This window comes from Manacus candei, unplaced genomic scaffold (genome assembly GCF_025592945.1).
Source record: "Manacus candei isolate 608988 ecotype Guabito, Panama unplaced genomic scaffold, ASM2559294v1 h1tg000055l, whole genome shotgun sequence".
NCBI lineage: Eukaryota > Metazoa > Chordata > Aves > Passeriformes > Pipridae > Manacus > Manacus candei.
The window spans coordinates 575,958-596,321 of NW_026138103.1; the positions used below are offsets into that span (position 1 = coordinate 575,958).

The 20,364-nt window shown below is 51.4% G+C and overlaps 2 protein-coding genes across 2 annotated transcripts in view; one reads left to right on the forward strand and one right to left on the reverse strand.

Annotated features, from left to right (window-relative positions):
* The window catches only part of LOC127477597 (kelch-like protein 10), a 38,334-nt gene that overhangs the window by 16,119 nt on the left and 1,851 nt on the right, over positions 1 to 20,364 (reverse strand). Inside the window, 3 exon segments of the mRNA XM_051802104.1 lie at positions 15,956 to 16,078; positions 19,307 to 19,394; positions 20,192 to 20,277. Coding sequence (XP_051658064.1) covers positions 15,956 to 16,078; positions 19,307 to 19,394; positions 20,192 to 20,277 — 297 coding nt within the window.
* LOC127477599 (zinc finger protein 397-like) overlaps positions 1 to 20,364 on the forward strand; it is a 70,257-nt gene that overhangs the window by 9,651 nt on the left and 40,242 nt on the right. The gene's annotated exons all lie outside the window — the stretch shown is intronic.

Here is a 20,364-nt window from a genome sequence, read left to right on the forward strand (position 1 = left end):
TCACACTGGTACATTCGGTTACCATGGAAACCATTATTCAGTTGCGTTGCTCCTTTCAGTTACCATGGCAACCAGCATACATTCCCATTCCCAAGGTCAGTTACCATGGCAACCATTACACATTTTCATGATTTTCATTGCTACGGTCAGTTCCCTTGGCAACCATCATTCATTCTTATTGCTACACTACGTTACCATGGCAACCATCACACATTCTTGTTGCTACGGTCAGTTACCATGGCAACCATCACACATTCCCATTCCTATGCTCAGTTACCATGGGAAAAAGCATACATTCCCGTTGCTATGGTTGGTTACCATGGCAACCATCAGACATTGCCATTGCTGTGGTCGGTTACCATGGCAACCATTACACATTCGCATTGTTGTGGTCGTTACCATGGTAACTACCAGACATTGGCATCACTATGGTCAGTTACCATGGCAACCAGAATACATTCTCATTGCCACAGTCAGTTACCATGGCAACAAGCATACATTTCCCTTGCTACGGTCAGTTACCATGGTAACCATCATACATTCCTGTTTCTACGGTCAGATACCAAGGCAACCATCATACTTCCCACTGGTAGAGCCGGTTACCATGGCAACCACCATACATTTCCATTGCTATTGTCGGTTACCATGGAAACCATCATACATTCTTATTGCTATGGTTGGTTACCATGGCAACCATATTACATTCCCAATGCTATGGTCAGTTACCATGGAAACCATCCTAGGGTCATGTTTCTACAGTCAGTTACCATTGCAACAACCATACATTCTCGTGGCTACGGTCAGTTACCATGGCAACCATCATACACCCCATTGCTATGGTCGGTTACCATGGCAACCATCATACATTCCTGTTGCTACGGTCAGTCACCATGGCAAACATCATACAGTTGTGTTGCAACGGTCGGTTACCATGGCAACAAGCATACTTCCCACTGGTACAGTCGGTTACTATGGCAACCACCTTACATTCCGGTTTCTACGGTCAGTTACTACGGCAACCAGCATAGATTCAAATTGCTACGGTTAGCTACCATGGCAACCATCCCACTGCTATGGTCGGTTACCATGGCAATCATCTACCTCCCACTGGTGCAGTCGGTTACCATGTCAAGCACCATACATTCCCGTTTCTACAGTCAGTTACCATGACAACCATCATACATTCCCGTTTCTACAGTCAGTTACCATGACAACCATCATACATTCCCATTGCGATGGGAGGTTACCATGGCAACCATCACACATTCGCATTGCAATGGTCAGTTACCATGGCAACCATCATAAATTCCTATCGCTACAGTCGGTTACTATGGAAACCATTTTACATTCTTATTGCTCTGGTCGGTTTCCATGGCAACCACCATACATTCTAATTGCCACGGTTGGTTACCATGGCAACCACCACCACACACTCCCATTGCTACAATCGGTTACTATGGCAACCATCATACATTCCCATTGCTATGGTCAGTTACCATGGCAACAATCAACAGTCGCATTGCTACAGTCACTTACCCTGGCAACCATCATACATTCCCGTTTCAATGGTCAGTTACCATGGCAACCATCATACCACTCACTGGTACAGTCGGTTACCATGGCAACCATCATACATTCCCGTTTCTACAGTCAGTTACCATGGCAACCATCGTACAGTCCCATCACTACAGTCAGTTACTATGGGAACCTCTTGGTTCCCCTTGGACAGAAGCAGATGCAGATGAGCCTCCCTGTTGTCCACCAGCCTGCCAGCTGTGCTCTAAAGGCCTGTGGCCCAAGGGCTGTCTTCACCAAGACCCTGCCCAAACCTCTGGGGCTCTTTCCATCCTCTCGTGCTGCCTTTCCAGTGAATTCCAGGGTTATCAAAGCCAACTGGAATGGGCTCTTTGTCTCACTCCACAATGTCACCCAAACCACTCTCTCCTCTCACCCTCACCCACAAAAGTTCACCCAGTTTGTTCATCCCCTAGAGCAGCTCCACAGGTCCCAGAAGCTCCTTCCCGCTGAGGACACCTCTCTCCTGCTCTTTCTCTCCTGGGTCTCCTTGGCCTTCTCTCCCAACCCATCACAGCACCAAAACCTGGGAACTGTCTCAGCAGGCCTGGGCTGTTATTGCCTGCAAGTGGAATGAAGAGAGACTTGGGGCTGCAGCTCCTCCTGCCTGCGCCCCACACGCAGGGCATTGGGGCCTGTCTGGCTGCAGCCCCTCAGCGGGGGCACCGGGGTAAGAACAGACTTGCAGTGGGGAAAGCTGCTCTGAAAGCCCCGAGAGCTGGGGTGGGCAGAGGCTTTGCTGACAATGGCCTTGGGGGTGGACGTGCTGGGACTCAGGCCCAGGGGAAAAGTCACCGGCCTGATCCCTGAGGAGATCAGCACATGCTGCTGAAATGCTGGGGGAGAGAAGAGCCAGCAGAGGGAGGAAACAAGTGTGGACAGCCTGGGCTGATGGGATTTGGACTCGTGCCTGGCCCGGCCTTGGCTGGGCAGAGAAGGGACAGCCTTTGTGTCCCTGCAGGGCTGGGATTCACTCCCTGCCCCAAAGGCCCCCAGTGTGTCTGAGAAGCCCTGGGTGGTGCCTGTCCCACAACTGCTGGGGATAGGGACGGGGTCCCTGCACAGGCCCTGTGCTGTCCAGGGCAGCTGCTGCACTTGTGCTGCAGAGCCCTGGCACCTCCCCTGGCACTACAGGCCCCTCTTTGGCTGTTCAATCCAGGCAAAGCCCTGTCCTGCCAGGCTGCCCAACCCAGCCCTGTGTCTCTCTGGCCCTGGGGACAGCAGGGTTTGCTCTCCTTGGGGCACCTCAGTCCCTCTGCCATTGCCATCTGCCCCCACCCCAGCAGGCTCTGGAGCAAAGCACGGCTGAGGTCCAGCCCAGCTCTGCTCTGACAGAAAGAATCTGCAGTCAGGGACAGGAAGAGGACAAAGTCTTGTTTAACCAGCCTGAAGAATAATGGGCTGATATGGTTTGAAGCTGGCTCCCTGCCAAGTCTCCAAACCTTACCACAAGAAGTTCCCCCCTCCCCCCCAAACCTCAGGGAGAAGAGGGAGGGAAAAAAAACTACGAAAGCCCGAAACGAGAGAGAGAGAGACAGCTAAAGTGATATATATAAATATATTTACCCTTTTGTTACAGTTATATACAGTTGAAATATATACAATTTCACAAGGGAAAGGGAAGGGGGAAGGGAAAAGGAACAAAACCAAAATAAAAAATATATATATCCTGATTAGTGACCCAATATCTAACAACTAAAAGAGTTAGCAAAGAAATAGCTCACTACTCTCCTTGGGACAACCGAGAGTTGCTCTGGACCGATCTCCAGCAGCCTCTGTCTCCCAAGGTCGGCAAGGCCTAACCAGGCCTCTCTCCCCAACACGCAGACTCAACAGCAGGGAACCTGCACCTCCAAGCCACCAGAAGGAAAAAGAGCAAAGGCCTCTCCTCCTTTCTTCTTATAGTCCAGCTTATGTAAAAATCGTAGGGAATACTGGGTAAATCTGGACCCTTCCTTGGTTACAAACTGGTCACCAAGGAAGGCCTAGGCCAAACTACCACATGGGCTCAATGACCTCCTGTTTTCCTGGGCACTTGAATGACCCTGTGGATCAGCTCTGGTAGCAGGGAGGGGGCTGCAGGTTTCCCTTAGGGAAGAGGAGATCAAGAGTTGACTCTGTGTCAGAGAGAGCCAGTTTCAGGTGGCTCCAAAATGGACCAGCCAGTGCCCAAAGCTGAGACAATAAACAATTCCAGAGGCACCTCTGTGATAACCCTTTGGAGAAAGGATAAAATCCAGGGTGCTGGAACCCAGAGAGGAGTGAGAGAAATGTGGGAGAAACAGCCCTGCAGGCACCAAGGGCAGTGGAGAAGGAGGAGGAGGGAGAGACAGCCTTGGTGGGCACCTGGCAGCCAAAAGCCAAGCCCCCAGCCCTGAGAGCCACAGCTGAGCCCAGCACAAAAGCTCCTTTAGGCCTGGAGGTTCTTTGCAGCAGCTTTATAGCAGAGCTGCCAGATGGGCCATCAAGGGGGATGCTCAGCTGGGTCTGAAACCTGGGTGATCCTTGTCAGCTTTGGCTCCAGCAGAATGATGGAAGAGTTTTGGTAGGAAGGGACCTTTCACGTTCATCTATTTCAACTCCCCTGTAATGAGCAAGGACATCTTCAACGAGATCAGGTTGCTCAGAGCCCCGTCCAACCTGACCTTGAATGTTTCCACTGACGAGGCATCACCTCTCTGGGCAACCTATGCCAGTGTTTTACCACTCTCAGTGTAAAAAATTCTTGTTTATGTCTAATTCAAATCTGCCCTCTTTTACTTTAAAACCATAACCTCTTGTCTTATCACAGATATGTCTAGGCCCTAAAAAAAGTTTGTCCTAATCTTTCTTAGAAGCCCCTGTGGTGGTGCATCCTCCCCCAATTGTCCTCCAACCTGGTCGATGATCTCAGGAGCTCCTGACAAGTCTTGACCAAACCAGCTGAGCAATGAAGAGCCCCTGAACTGCACCAGGGGTGTGGGAAAGTGTCCCTGGACTGGACCAGGTGCTTCTGGATGATAAAGGTGAGAACAATCAGGAGTGGAACAGCTGGGGAACACAGGATAATCAGTCATCCCATGAAAGCCTTGGAACATTCCCTGCCTGAATCGCAGCTCAAATGGAACAGTTTGGATACAAATCCCAAATATTTTGGGAACTCCAGTCATTTCTGACACCAGGATGGAAATTCAGCAGATCACTAAAGCCAGTCCCCTTGGGAGCCCACACCCAGCGGGGCTGAGGGAGGCCCTGGCAGCTCCCCAGCACCTCCCTCTCAGTGGGACACCTCTGGCAGCCTCTCCCAGCTCGGGAACCCTCCAGGTTGCAACACTCCAAAGAGCGGCGCTGATGCCCAGGACAATTCTGATCCCCCTCCACAAACACTCCTCCAGCTGGGACCCTTGTCTGTTGGCAAACACAAAGGGATTTGGGGGAGTGTTTCCCTGACAACCAGGAGACTTTAGGAGAGGGGCCTTTGCACACCCAGCTCTTGATGTGTCCACACAGCTCTGCCTGGCTGTGGTGGTGAATTGACTGTGGGGTGAATGTTGTTATTCTGAATCTATAATTCAGTCACTGTTAAAATTGTAGCAAATGCTATTGAACCACTTGATAACTGTTCAATTGGTCAATGATTAAGTGCTACTAATGTCTTTTGCCCCCTTGTCTTTGGATCCAAATCCTTCGTGCCCTGACCCTCTTGCATCCCAAGGCTCTGTGTAAATCATTCTCTTTCATCAAAAAATATATTCTTTTCGTGACGTCCACTTTAAAATCTTCCTCCTTAGCTACACTACAAAACAACTCCCATTAGCTGTAGAAGTCTTGATGACTTGAAGACAATTAAAGGAAGGGAAATAATTTGTTTTTCAGTGTTTTAATGAGTCCCACGGTGTGTTTGGAGCTGCATCAGCTGTCAGTCCAAGATGGGCCATGTCAGAACTGGTGAGGCTGGGGGGTGAGGAGAAAGGTTGATCATCCAGGGTCAGTGTGGATCTCCTGAGGAGACACTCAGCATCAAGATCACTTGGAGAACAGCTCTGTCACCTCTTCTCTGAACTAAAAAATATCCATAATTGAATTAAAACAAAAAAAGTACAAACTTTGAAGACTTGTTTTGAAATTGCCTTGAAGACAATTAAAGGAAGACAAAGAGATCCTGAGGGATTTCTGCATTTTAATGAGCCCCAGGGTGTGTTTGCAGCCCAGCCCATGATCCTGAGGTAGTGAGAGAAGATTGAAGCAGCTGCTGAAGAAGTCACAAGCCAAAGTCCAAGTCCCTTGAAGCATTGCTGGGCCCCACTGAGGGCAGGCACTGCCAAAGCCTCCCCAGGGACTCCTTGGAGCAGCTCCTTGGAGGCCAGGAGTGCAGGCAGACAAAGGCTCTGGGCAGGCCCCTGCAATGCTGAGCAAAGCCTGCCTTGGTTTTGTGGAGCACAAAGGCCAAGGCCTGAGCCCCAGGCCCTGGCCCAGCAGATCCTGTCCCTCCCGGCTGGCTCAGGGCTGTTTGGGGGGCACTGGGATGGGAGGGGGAGGAACAACAAAGGCCCAAACCTGGGCAACCCCTGCCAGGCTCCTGAGGGAGGGGCGAGGCAGAAACCAAGGGCAGAACCTGCCAGGAAAGTTGCTTGTGGTGGCCTGAGTGGCAGAGGCAGCTGCCAGAGGCAAGGGGACAGAGGCCTGGGTGCCTTTGGGCCTTGCAGCCCTGCCAGAGCCCTTGGCCATCTCTCCTGCAGGCTGTCCTGCCCTGGCCCTGCTGCTGCTCTGGCCTTGCAGGCTGCACACACCCCTCCTGCTTTCCCACCCCCTCCCAGCAGCATTTCTAGACCCTCCCTGATGGCTCTGCACCAGCTCTGGCTGTTCCCTGGATCACAAAGCCATGGGATGGTCAAGATACTCTCTTACTGACCTCTTACATCACAAAAAGCCCAGCTCTGCTTCACAAGTTCCCAGGGCCTGTCCCTGCCTGTGCTCCAAGGGCTTCCATCCCCCAGGACTGTGCTCAGAGAGCACTCAGGCCTTACAGCGAGAAAGGGGCTCAGTAGGACAGTGTGGAAGTGGCAAGAGAGCAGCTCTGGACAGACCAAGCTCTGCTGCTCCCTGGCAGTGCTGCTGGGCTGGGATTATTGTCCCCGTCCCATTTGCAAATACCCCCTGTCCTGCAGTGTGCTGTCCTTTGGGAACATCTAAGAAGAAGGTTCTTGGATAAAGAAGGCACTGCAGAGTCCTTTATTTTGTTTAAAGACTCACAGAGCACAATTCATCATTTTTACATCTCTGGATCAAATTTAATGGGTAGACAATAAATTAGAAGGCAGATGCATAATAATATTTAATTGCACAGGAAATTATTGCAAGAAGAACCTGAGGACCTCCAGGAAAAACCTGACCAGGAAGGTTGGTCCATTAAGGAGTCCCATTCTGAATGCTACACACCAGAAAACAGGCACTCTATTGCTCCTGAAAGCACCCAGTCATCATTTTTCTCAGGGCATCCTTGAGCTTCTGATTCCTCAGGCTGTAGATGAGGGGGTTCAGTGCTGGAGGCACCACCGAGTACAGAACTGACAGGGCCAGATCCAGGGATGGGGAGGAGATGGAGGGGGGCTTCAGGTAGGCAAATGTGCCAGCACTGATAAACAAGGAGACCACGGCCAGGTGAGGGAGGCACGTGGAAAAGGCTTTGTGCCTTCCCTGCTGAGAGGGGATTCTTAGCACAGCCCTGAAGATCTGCACAGAGGAGAAAACAATGAAAACAAAACAACCAAACCCTAAACAGGCATTGAACACCATGAACCCAAGTTCCCTGACATAGGATTGTGAGCAGGAGAGCTTGAGGATGTGTGGGATTTCACAGCAGAACTGGCCCAGGGCATTGCCCTGGCACAGGGGCAGGGAAAATGTATTGGCTGTGTGCAGCAGAGACTAGAGAAAGCCAGTGGCCCAGGCAGCTGCTGCCATGTGGGCACAAGCTCTGCTGCCCAGGAGGGTCCCGTAGTGCAGGGGTTTGCAGATGGGAACATAGCGGTCGTAGCACATGATGGTGAGGAGGGAAAACTCTGCTGACATGAAAAAGAAAAGTAAAAAGACCTGAGCAACACATCCTGTGTAGGAGATAGTTGTGGTGCCCCAGAGGGAATTGTGCATGGCTTTGGGGACAGTGGTGCAGGTGCAGCCCAGGTCTGTGAGGGAGAGGTGGAGCAGGAAGAAGCCCATGGGGTGTGCAGGTGGTGGTCGCAGCTACGGCGCTGAGGATGAGGCCCTTGGCCAGGAGGGCAGCCAGGGAGATGGCCAGGAAGAGCAGGAGCTGCAGCTCCCACCTGTCTGCGACTGCCAGGAGGAGGAACTGGGCCATGGAGCTGCTGTTGGGCATTTTCTGCCTCTGGGTTTTTGTTTCCAGCACAGGAGAAGAAGGCAATAAGTGGCCACTTAGCGTGGACTTATCTAAACAAAGTCAAAGCCGTATCCCACAGACACTCCCCATGTCACACACAGACAGCCTTTTGATTTTCTAGATCTTCCTTCAGCTCCAGGTCTGGGTCCCTACTCAACAGCATTTTCACTGTCACAGCAGCACTGTGCTTCTATATTGGGGTTTCACATAACAAAGAAATGTTAAGGGACAGGTTTCCATCCTGGAGGAGAATTCACAACTTGGAAGGAAACCTCAAGGAGACAGCCAAGTGCCCTTATGATGGCATTTGATTTAAGGGGACTCAGCTCCTTCCCCAGCAGCACAGGCTGCACTGCTAGGGGTCATATTCCGATTGCAGGTGCAAAAATGACAGCTCAGACTAGTCCTGATGGGTCTAGCAGAGGTGATGCTGGTGCTGCCCACAGGCAGAGCAGTAGCTGAAAGCACATTAGGAAGCTCAGATAGACCTACTGAGCACTCACAGTTCAGATGTCTCAGGGACTTGTCAAAATTAATACTTAATGATTTATTCCTCCCATTCCTCAAGAGTAGGAAACGGGAAACACAATCTCAGGAAATTTCCTTAGCCTTATAAAAATCTTTGTCTTAGAAATATTCTGAGAGGGAGCTGAAGCTCTGAGCATGTCCTCCTCCTCTACACTACAGATAGAGTTGCACTTAGAGAATCTGTAGTTGGTGGGCAGTGCCAGCTTTCCCAGATGCCTCCAAAAGCTGCAGTCCCATTGCCCTGCATGAACAGACTTCCTGTGCCAAGATCTGTTAAAAGTTCTCCCCCAGTGAGGTCTCAGCATCATTCTACATCTGACAGCCTTTAACTTCTCTCTGCCTCACTCCCCTGCCCTTGGTGCTGCAGGCAGTGCCCTCAGCCCTGCTGGGCTGTGCAGAGGAGCTGCTCACCAGCAGAGCTGTCTCTTTGAAGCTCTTCTTGCTTGCCAGGAGCTCCCTGTGTGCCAGGAGCCCAGCCCAGCAGCACAGCAACAGCTTCAGGCATTTAATGACCCTCAGGGGGATTTGATGTTGTTCACATGAGACTCAGTCCCCTAGAGGAAGTCCCTGCCCAGAAGGGACACCTTTCAGGAAGGGTTGTGGCCTTGGCTGTGCTGAGGGTTGCCCTGGGCAATGCAGCTTGGGATTGCAGTGGCACTGTCAGGGCCCTGCAGAGCTCCTGGCAGTTCCTGCATTTGTCCCCAGCAATGCCAGAGAACTGCAGGGGTTGCAGTCAATCACTTGTGCTCTTTGGGACCCCAGCTGGCTCTGCTGAATGTCAGCAGGCCTGGAGTTCCCAGACTGTTCCTGCATCCAGGGTCGGGCCTGGAGTGACGTTTGTGCAGCATTCAATTGGGGCAGTGGCAGGATGGCCATGGATCCATTCCTGCAGAAACACAATGGGGCTCCATCCCAGGCAGGTATAGAATGGGCCCACACATTTTGGAAGGAGAAGAAGCAGGGAGTTTTGGCCCTGTGGAATCCCATGGAACCGAAGGAACCCTGGGACATGGTAGAACCTCATGGAATAAAGGGGACATTGTGACCCTGCAGCACCTCATGGAACCAAAGGGAGTCTGGGACGTGGCAGGGCCTGATGGAAACAAAGGAACTTCCTGGGAACAAAGGGACCCTGGGCACTGCCAAAACTCAGGGAGACAAGGGAACCCCAGGACACTGTGGAATCTCCTGGAATCCAGGGGCCATTGGAATCCACTGGGGCCTCCTGGAACCAAAGGGAACATGGGACACTGTGGAACCTCATGGAATCAAAAGGGCCCCAGGACTCTGTGGAATGTCAGGGAATCAAGGGGCCAGTGTGACATCCCAGAACCTTTTGGAACCAAAGGGAACCAACGGGACACTGCGGAACCTCATGGAATCAAGGGTCCATTGTGACACTGGGGAAAATTATGGAATCAGTGGGCTGTTGTCACACTGCAGGGCCTTATGGAGCCCAAGAACTCTGGGAAACAGTGCAACTTCATGGAATCAAGGAGCCATTGTTGCACTACAAAGCCTCAAGGAATAAGGGATCCAATCTTCGCCTCGGATTTTGTCAACAAGTTCAATTTAAGGAATTACAGAAGTGGGATTGGAACATTTTTGTCCCACAAGTTTTAATGATTGACCAAATGAGAATATTTATATAAAATGAATCATTTATTCTTACAAATGATCAGACAAAAGATCTTAATCAGAGTTATTTACTACACAGTATGAAGGTTAAAACTACGAGTAGTACAGTATAAGACAGGATAGTGCACTATATTGAAGCAATTATTGAAACAATTATATTAAAGCTGGCCAAAAGAAATAATTATTATGTAGAAATCTGATGGAACTCACCCAGACCAACGGTTGTGGGGAGATTTCTTTTGCTCAGCCTTGAGGAGTGTCCTTGGAGGGTGTCGCCAGCCAAGGCAGGAATCTCCACACATCTACCCCAAGAAGGGCTGTGTTGGAAGAACCTGCCTGGATGAAAGGGGACTGGACTTCTCTAGTAGGAAGGGATTGACTGCTCCTCACAAATGGACAGGCCAGTTCCCAGCTTCTCTGTCCCATCCAACTTCCCAAAGCAGGATGTGTGTTTGGAGTTGGGTGAACCAGGCTGGTTTGAGCATCATCCAACACCAAACCCATTCCCATGGTGGCACCAGTAACTCTCAGATCTCACAGACAGCTTGCAGGAGAGCTGGCACTGTTGGCATTGTCTGGTGGCATTTTAGGCCTTATCAGGGTAGGCCCTCCTGCCACCTGGGCAGAGAGGTTGGCTGTGAAAGTCCATCCTGGAGATGCACAGGGAGCCAAGAATTGGGCTCCTGAGGGACATCCAGCAATGGACAGGGGGATGGGACTGACCAGATGAAAGTGTCTCAGGCAGAGCTGGACTGGCAACACAAGGGGGAATTATTCCTGGCTCGCTGGGCCCAGGACACCTCAGGGCCTCAGGCAAGAGCTGCAACATCCAGCTGGGCTTGTGATCCAGGGCTGCATTTAACCATGGACACCAACTGCCAGGTTCTCCAGAACTGGGAAACGTGTGCTGCCATCAAAGAGGCCAAGAGGGTAAAGCCCCTGTGGGGTGGGGGATGATGGCTGAGATAGAGATGTGGGCAGGCCTGGCAGATTGATCCCAGCACACTCCCCAAACCCACCAAGGCAAGCTCTATGTGCTGACAATGGTGGACACAAGCCCTGGATGGCAGGATACACCCCCTGTGCCTCCCACCACTGCCCAGAGCACCATCCTGGGCCTGGAAAAGCAAGTCCTGTGGAGACACGGCCCTCCAGAAACACTGGAGTTGGACAGCAGGACTCTTTTCAAAAACAACCTTGTGCACACCTGGACCAGAAAGCTCAGCATGGAGTGGATGGATCATATTCCCTGTCCTGCAGCAGCCTCTGGGAAAGTGGAATGGCAGAGTGGACTGTTCCAAACCACCTGGAAAGCAATGGACAGTGGGACCTTCAAACCTTGGGACGTGAATTTAGCAAAAGCCACCTAGTTAGTTAATCCTGGAAGCTCAAGAGAGAAAACTCCAGGCCAATTCAGTGTGTAAGATCAGCTCAAAAGAGCAGGTCCTTTAATCAGGCCCACAGGCCCAGGGGAACACACACGACATGTGCCCTCCCAGGCAATGGTTCAGCAGTTTTAGAAGATGGTCCATCCAATGCCAGAACTCTCCACCCCCCAGTTCTGCCCAGTTCTGCCCCTGACACGCCCCTTGGGGAATTGGGTTTGGGGGCTTTGGGACCCCTTCTTCCTCATCTTTCTCTTCTTCACAGCACGTACAGTCCTTGGAGTGCCTCCAAAGTTCTGGGTTTGAAGGTTGCTTTGTGTCTTGTGGGATCTTGTTGTCCAGGCCTAGGGTGTGATGTTGTTCAATAGAGGTGTTTTTCTACAATTCTACCTTGAAAAGAAGTGCTAAAGGAATTTAGAAAGTTTGATATCAAATGGGGTAATAAGATTGGGTCTGTGTAAACTATTGTGCTAAAGGGTGGCATATAATACAGCTGCAGGACTTTTGCATTAGACCTCTGATGGCCCATCAAAGCCCATCCCCCCTCGACCAATCTTGAAAGGCAGGAAAAACCCTTTTCCCAGGCCCCTCACGGGAACTCTGCGCAGGCCCAGGAGATGTTGGGGGTTCGTGGCACAGCCCGGGAAACCATCCATGGATATAATAACTCATAACTTCTTGGAGTGTGGGGGCTTCCCTCCCCCACCCCAATGGATCAAGGCCACCACTTCAACTGACAGCCATTGGAGCTGCAACTGCCAAGTTCCATCTCTGGACCCCGTGGGCGGTGACTATAGACATCTTTCCACTCTCAGCTTTGCTTTCTCTTCCTCTCCCTTACCCTTATCCTGCCTTTCCCTTATGCATTTTCTCTAAAGGTTCTCTTTATGCCATATTGCTGTAGATGAGAGATAGAGATGATAACACCCAAAATGGCAACATACCTGTTTACCTTTGAAACAACATTGTTCTAAAATAAACCCTACATATATATGTTTTCAAACACCGATTATTCAGTGTCGTTTCACTCTAATCCACCCCAAGGGATTTATTAATAAGAACCTGGTTACCCCCCCCTTTCTGGAGCGGGTGGTAACAGACCCCTTGTAGCAGGAAAAGAATCTGATGGGAGAATGCAAGCACTGCAAGCTCTCTGTGGGGAGTTACTGCTGGTGCCAAGGGGTTGGTTTAGTGTTGAATTGGGCCAAACCCAGCCTGGTTCCCCAACCTTCCAACACACATCCTGCTTTTGGAAGCAGAGTTTGACAGATCAGCTGCTCACTGGCCTGGGAATATGTGACTGCTGATCCATCCCTGGATAAGCATAAAAGCCCAGGGCCAACTTTGACAGAGCAGATTCTTCCACACTTTGTTGAAGTGTGTGGAGTTTCTGCTGTGAAGCAGGGACAGCTCTTGATGGTCACTGCCCAGGGGGGAAAAGAAAGAGAGAGCTCTGCCTTGATTTATTTCTCTCAGACCCCGCCGGGCCCTCCCCGCTTCCTGCCGGGATCGGACACCGCCGGCGGCCCCGGCCCTGCCGGGCTCCCTCAGCCTGAGCAATTGCTCCGGAGGAGGGGTCGGGGCTTCCTCTTGGCTTCGTCTCCCTGGCGCTGGGGCTCGGCTTCCACCTGTGCCAGAAGGTGGGGGGGGTCCCAGGGGGTCGTGTGTCCCCCCAGAGCGTCTGTGCCCCCCCGGGGACCCCCCACCCCGGTGTCACCCCCTTTTCTCTCCCCACAGAGCTCCTGAGCCGGCGGCGGCCGCAGCCCCTCCCAGGGCCTCGGGCCCAGCCTGGACCCCCCCCGTCCCTGGGAGGTTTTTGGGGGGGTCGTGTGTCCCCCCTCCCCTGCTGTCACTCTGCCTCCGCCCGGCTGCTCCCAGTGATCCCAGTAAAGCTGCCCAGTTCTCCCCCGTCCTGGTTATTAATATTTATATCTATTAATATATGTTTTTTATATATCTATATATAATATATTTATATATTATATATATCAGTAATATATATTTAAATATTAATTATATATTTGTATATAATTAATTGATATATAATATATATCAATAATATATAAATATATAATATATATATAAAATAAATAAATATTCAAATATACAAACAATATATACATTTATATATAAATATGTTTTTATATATCAATATATAAATATATTGATATATAATATATATCAATAATATAAATATATTGATATATAATATATATCAATAATATAAATATATTGATATATAATATATATCAATAATATATGTAATATAAAATGTATATAGAACATATATAAAATAAATAAAACATTTAAATACATACTGTATAGAAATTAATATATAAATATGTCTTTATGTATTTATATATAATATATTGATATATAATTTATATCAATAATATATATATACAAGTGTATAATACGTGTATATAAATAAATAAATAATTTACATAGAAGTATATTGAGATAAATAAATTATTGATATAATATTTCAGATCCACACTTGTAAGGAACAGAAACCCAGAGCCGGGTGGTTTCCAACCAGAATTTATTATCTGAGAAAAGCAAATTCAGCGCTGGGTGATCAGGGAGGGGTTTGAACAACCCCCAAAGGAGACAGTTGTTCTATTTTATTCTCTATATAAATATATATATTCATTACACATTGTCAAGTCAGACATTGAGCAGATGTTTGCTTGTTATCTACACAAAGTTATCAATTTTTCAGAAAGGTGTCATTATCTAGTTAACTAAACCAAGTCCCTTCACTATGAACCTTAGACAAGGTAAAAGGGAGGTAACTTGTTTTATGTCTTTACAGGGGCCCAATTAAGTTTTACGATTTGTTTTCCTTTTCTCTCTCTGGGTTGTGTTGACTTTAGGCTGTTTTCTTTTTAATTAGCTCGAATCATTCTCCCTTTTACCTTCTCTAAAATTTATAGTGAAGGGACACCCAGTCCCTCCCAGTGGCTCCTGGCACTGGCTGCATTAACCAGTCCCGTTGGCTGGCGGGACTGGTTTCGCCTTCGGGGTGTTCTCTCTGCACAGGAGCAGTTCCCAGGGCTGATGGTCTCTGGGTGGTGTGGAGGTTGCTGGTCTCTGGTGCTGAAGATCCAGGAGATGGCAGCTGGGCGCTGGTGCTGGGGCTGACGGTCTCCAGTGCTGGAGAACTGGGAGACAGCCCTGGTAGCGCCAGGCTGCCTGTGTTGGGGCTGATGGTCTCGGGTTCCCTGGAGCTGTCAGAAGGCTCCAGTCCTGACTGTCTGGCCACGCTGACACCAGCAAGCCCCGAGTCATCCCGGGAGGCTGGGAGGGGAAGCAGGAGGGACAAGATCGTTCCAGACCTGGGACAAGATAGGCCAGAGCAGTGCGGCTCTGCCAAACCCACCCTGGGCACCCACTGCCAGGCCCAGGGGCACCAGGCCCAGGGGCAACAGGTTTGTTTGCCACTTACATGTGCCCAGACCAGCACAGCCATCACATTCCCAGCTGGTTATGCTGGCCCTCAGGCCAGAGCAGTGTCTGTGGGTGCCCTCAGCAGCACAGGAGGAGCACCAGAGCAGTTCCCAGGGCCTGGGGAAGCAAACAGGTTCATGGAGGTGAGGACAAAGTGTCCAAAGCGTGGGATTACCTGGCTGAGCTCTTCTCCTGGGTCCTTCTGCTTCACAGCCAGAGGCCCTGGTGCTGCTGAGCCCCTGCTGTGCCCCCCGGGGTGACAGAACCACTCCTACTTGGATGCAGTCCCTGTGCAACCAGGCGGTTTTGCAGGCTGGCCCAAATCTCCCTGCTCTTGTCAGGCTCTCACCTTCTGTGCTGCCTGGGAGACTATATCTGGGATCTCCCCTGGGAGAAAGCCAAGGAGTCCTACTCGATCATTCTCTTGCTGATGAAGGAGGCTGGCAAAAACCTGCAGGAAAGATGATGCACTGCTGAGGAGAGAGTGTGGTGGGAACTGCCCACTGGAAAGCTGGAGAGAGCCCACGGAGCAACTCACCAGGCAGAACACGTGGGCACAGAACCCATTTATGTGAAGGTTTTCTCCACAGATGTCCAGGTCAGCCTCTGATCGCTGGCACAGCAGGCATGCTGGAGGGGAGAGAGACACCAAAGCAAGAGGTGGCTCTTTCAGTGGGACAATGGAAAATGGCAAGCTCGTGCCCTTGTGTCCTGCCCCAGCCTTCCCCCGCTATTGTGCCTTCGCCATGGCAGCTAAACTCCAGCAAACCCCACCAGCTTCAGCAGAAATTATTTGTGTTGGCTTAGCACAGATCAGGACTCCAGCATCTCACTAGGAGAAAACGTTTTGCCTTTGCCCCAGCAGAAGGAACTCCACCACCAGCAGCACTTTGCAACGACAACAGGACCCGGACACTGAGGGGTTTCAATGAGCTGGAGGCAAGGCACGCAGCCTCTTCAAGTGTCACATCAAACAGCAAGGAAAAGGGCAGGAAAAGGCTACCTTGGAACTGGAGTTCTCACTGGTGCCTGGGGGCCGGACAGTCTTGGGCAGCTTTGTCTCCTGAGGGCTGTCCGGCTTCTTCCTGAGCCTGAGACCAACCTCCCTGAAGTCAAAGATGGTCAGCTGGAAGGCAAAAAACCCAGCAAGAGCCTCAGAAATGCCCTTGTTTAGAAAGGCTTTTCTTGTTCAAGTGGCTCTGATGAATCATTTGTGATCACAGCCACCAGGACAGTCCTGGAAGTCCTGGACCTGCTGAAGTATTAAAGATCACAAAATTAATGATATAGAGCAGAACACACTTGCTCAGCCACGCTGTCATCCTGATTATCCTCCCTATGCCCTTGGGGGCATTTTTGGAGCCAATTTACACCTCTAATATTTTTTTTCTCTCCTGGAGAGAGAACTGATTCTGCTTGCACATTGTAATCCTTTCAGAAGAACTTTTCCCCCTAGTTTTCCTCACTTGTTGTTAATACATTTTCCTCTTAAGTTTAAAAATTAAAACCTTTGCTCTGAAAGAGAGCGAAGGAAGAATGAAGAAGCTTCAAACCAAGGAGAAAAACCTTAAAATCCGAATTTCTGTGAACAGCAGAACAAGTCTCCTCCCGCTGCATTAACGCCGCCTCACGAAACGGCGATGGCCTCTGCAGGCAGCTGCCTAAAAACACCCACGGCTCCTCGGGAACACAGATATGCTATTGTTATATGTTTTTTTCCCCCTAAAGATTTAATTTTTCTCTCTTTCCATTCAGCCCCTCGGTGACTCCCGAGAGCCCTCTGCAAAGCCATAAACTGACTTTTGGAGGAGCTTTTGGACACCCCCGGCAATGGAGCGGCGCTACGCAAATTGCGTAAGGGGGCCAGCAATCCTGCGGCGCTACGCAAACAGCGTAAGGAGGGAGCCGGTAATGGCAATAGGGGAGTTACGTCAGTTGCGTAAAGCTACGCAAGTTACGAAGTGGCGCAAGGGCCCTGCCCTCAGCACTACGCAAATGACGGGAGGGCCACGGTGGCTTCCTGAGGGCTCGCGGACCTTTCCCACTTCATCCCAGTCCTGTCCAAAGGGCTCCCGCTTTGTCCCGGTCCCTCCCTAAGGGCTCTCAGTTCCCTCCTAAGGGCTCCCAGTCCATCCCAGTCCCCTCCTAACGCCGCTGCCCACAGCCCTACGCAAACGGCGTAAGGGGGCGCCGGTAACGGCAAGGGAGGGACGCTACGTAAACTGCGTTAGGCTACGCAAATGGCGTAAGCGCCCTGCCCTCAGCGCTACGCAAATGGCGGGAGAGCCCCGGTTCCTTCCCCGGGGCTCCCAGTTTATCCCAGTACCTCCCAGTCCTTTCCTAAGGGCTCCCACTTCATCCCAGCTATCGCCGCGTTCTCGCGCTTCCAGAATTTTCTCCCTCCGCTTCCCAACTATAAAAGGGACTTTCTGTGCTGAACACCGAGCCGGGAGCACTGACGGGCTCGGCGCAGGGGCCCTCTGCTATTTGATTTCTCTACAGTTCATGGTTTTATAATGAAGGGGGAAGGGTTAATAATCTGTCACAAAGGACTGGAGCTCTCAGAGCCAATTAGGCCTCCAGTGAACCATTTAGCTGCTGAAATAAATCCAGTCTCAGGCACGCAATGAGCAGGATTCGAGACAGAAAAGCCTGTGTGGGTACGCAGGGCATTGAGCTCGTGCAGATTTGTCCACAGGTGCAACTTGGTACATTTTAGTACTGAGTGCTTTTGATACACGAACTGGCCACCGAAACTCTCTTGGGTCAGAACGTGCAAAGGTGGGACAGCTTTATCCAGAACACGTAGACCACACAATTTCTCAAAGCTGGATCAGAATCTGTGCCAGCCTGTGGTGGAACCATGAAAGCCACCCCCAGGAGTTGCATTTCCCATTGGGATAGCAGGTGGGGACAAGTCCCTGCCACAGGAATGGAAAATCCATGGTGGGGTGGGAAGGGCCAAGATGCTGCCCTGGCAGAGAAGGGGGGATGTGCCACTGCAACATCTCCCAGCAATGCTGCTGTGGGTGGAAAAACACCATTGAGGTGGGACAAAGTCTAGGAAAGCAACGGCAGAGTCTGTCTCCCTCTAAATGTGATGTCTCCATCATCCAGACCCAAAGCCATGCTTTGGACCTCCCTGCACCAGTCTTGGTTTTCCAGCTCCTTAACTGCATCAGAACAAGGCCAAAAAAAATACTTCTTTTTATATTCTTGTAATGGGTTGACCCTGGCCAGATACCAGGTACCCACTAAAGCCACTCTCTCACTCTCCCTCTGCAACTGGACAGAGGACAGCAAAAAAAAAACCAGCTAAGAATTCCTGAGTAGAGCTAAGAGCTGGGAGAGGTCAGTGACTGATCACCTTCACGGGCAAAACAAGACTCCAAGTGGGGATAGTACTTATATTTATTACTAACAGGATAAGAGCCAAAGAGTGAGAAATAAAACAGTCTTAAAAACACCTTCCCCCCCCTTTCCTTCCATGTTCTCCCTCCTCCCCCCCAGCAGGGAGATGGGAGGGGATGGGAATGGGGGTCACGGTCAGTTGTTTCTGCCGCTGCTCAGAGAGAGGAGTTGGAGTCCTTCCCCTGCTCCCGTGGGGTCCCTCCCACGGGAGACAGTCCTTGATGGACCTCTCCGGCGTGAGTCCATCCCTCGGGCAGCAGCTCTTCCCAACCTGCTGTCCCGTGGGTCACTCCTCCATGGGGTCAGTCCCTCACGGCTGAGCTGTACCGGCGTGGGTCCCCCACAGGGGCCATGAGTCCTACCTGGGAAAAACCTGCTCCAGCCTGGGCTTCCCTCTCCACGGGCTGCAGGTCCCTGCCAGGACCCTGCTCCATCCTGGGCCTGCCACGGGGTCACAGCCCCCTTCCTGCATCCACCTGCTCCAGCGTGGGAGCCTCCATGGGCTGCAGGGGGGTCTCTGCACCCCGATGCTACTCCAGGGGCTGCAGGGGGGTCTCTGCACCCCGATGCTCCCCCATGGGCTGCAGGGGGGTCTCTGCACCCCGATGCTCCCCCATGGGCTGCAGGGGGGTCTCTGCACCCCGATGCTCCCCCATGGGCTGCAGGGGGGTCTCTGCACCCCGATGCTCCCCCAGGGGCTGCAGGGGGGTCTCTGCACCCCGATGCTCCCCCAGGGGCTGCAGGGGCACAGCTGCCCCACCCTGCTCTGCCCCACGGGCTGCAGGGCCTCAGCTCCAGTGCCTGGAGCACCTCCTGCCCCTCCTTCTGCGCTGACCTTGGGGTCTACGTTGTTATTCCCATGTTCTCACTCCGCTCTTCCCTGGCTGGAATTCCTTCTTTTTCTTAAATATGTTATCCCAGAGGCGTTGTTGTCACTCCTGACTGGTTCGGCCTTGGCCAGCGGCAGGAATTCCATCCTGGAGCCACTGGCATTGGCGTGGGCAGGAACGATCCACTGGAACCTTCTCAGCCTGGCAGTTAAAAGGGAAGCTTCAGACATTGCTAAGGGGCAAACGAGACAAGGAGGAGGGCTGTGCACTCGCCATCCCATGGAGGCACTGGCAGAGGGTCGCTGCGGAGCTGAGGACGATGGACCTTGTTTGGCAAGATGAGCGTGAAGCACAGGGATCACCTCCTCCCCTGCAGCTCACCTGGCAGGTCTCTCGAGGGTTGAGTCACTCTGCAGTTGGCTTTTCATTGGCTCAGGTGAACTTCGGGGTGTTTCTGGGGAGTGATCACGGAGACTTTTCGGGCTCTGGGGGGAGTTTGGCTTTTCCTTGCTAGACTTGTGTCTGCTCGTGGCTTTCCCCTCCTTCAAGTGGTCCTGTGCCTCTGCCTCTGGGGCCTTGGCATAAGGGGAGAGAGAAAAGGGAGAGAGAGGTGAGACCTGCCCTGAGACACGCCCCTCCTGGAAAGCAGAATGGGGGATTTGTTAGCCAACAGGAGAGAGAATAAATAATCACCACTGCCCATGGACTTGGTCTTCCTTATTGGCCTTTGTCTTGCCTTGGACACCCCTCCTTACCCAGGACCCTCTCCCCACCAAGGACCCTTGGGTTGATGGGTTTAAGCGATTTTTTTCCTGTTGTATTACAGAACTGCTCTGTGTCTCCAGCAGAGCTGTCTCTTTTCTCTCATCCCTGGTGGAAAGGATGCCTGCAGACATGGGGCCCCATCACGTCTTCACTGCCCCTCCACGGTGACCCTTTTCCATCCAACCTGTCCCCTGCCCTGGCACCCTCACTGAAGGCACAAAAGGAGTACCCACCACATCATCTTCTGCAGCAGCACCCTCAGGTTCAACAAGGATGAAGTGTCTGAGGTCTTGTGATGCTGTGGGGACTCTGTCCTCCTCTGGGTAGGGGACCACAGAGAAAAGAGAGCCAGAGGGAATGGGAGGTCCCAGTCCCAGAGCGTGCAGGATCTAAAACCAAAGAGAAA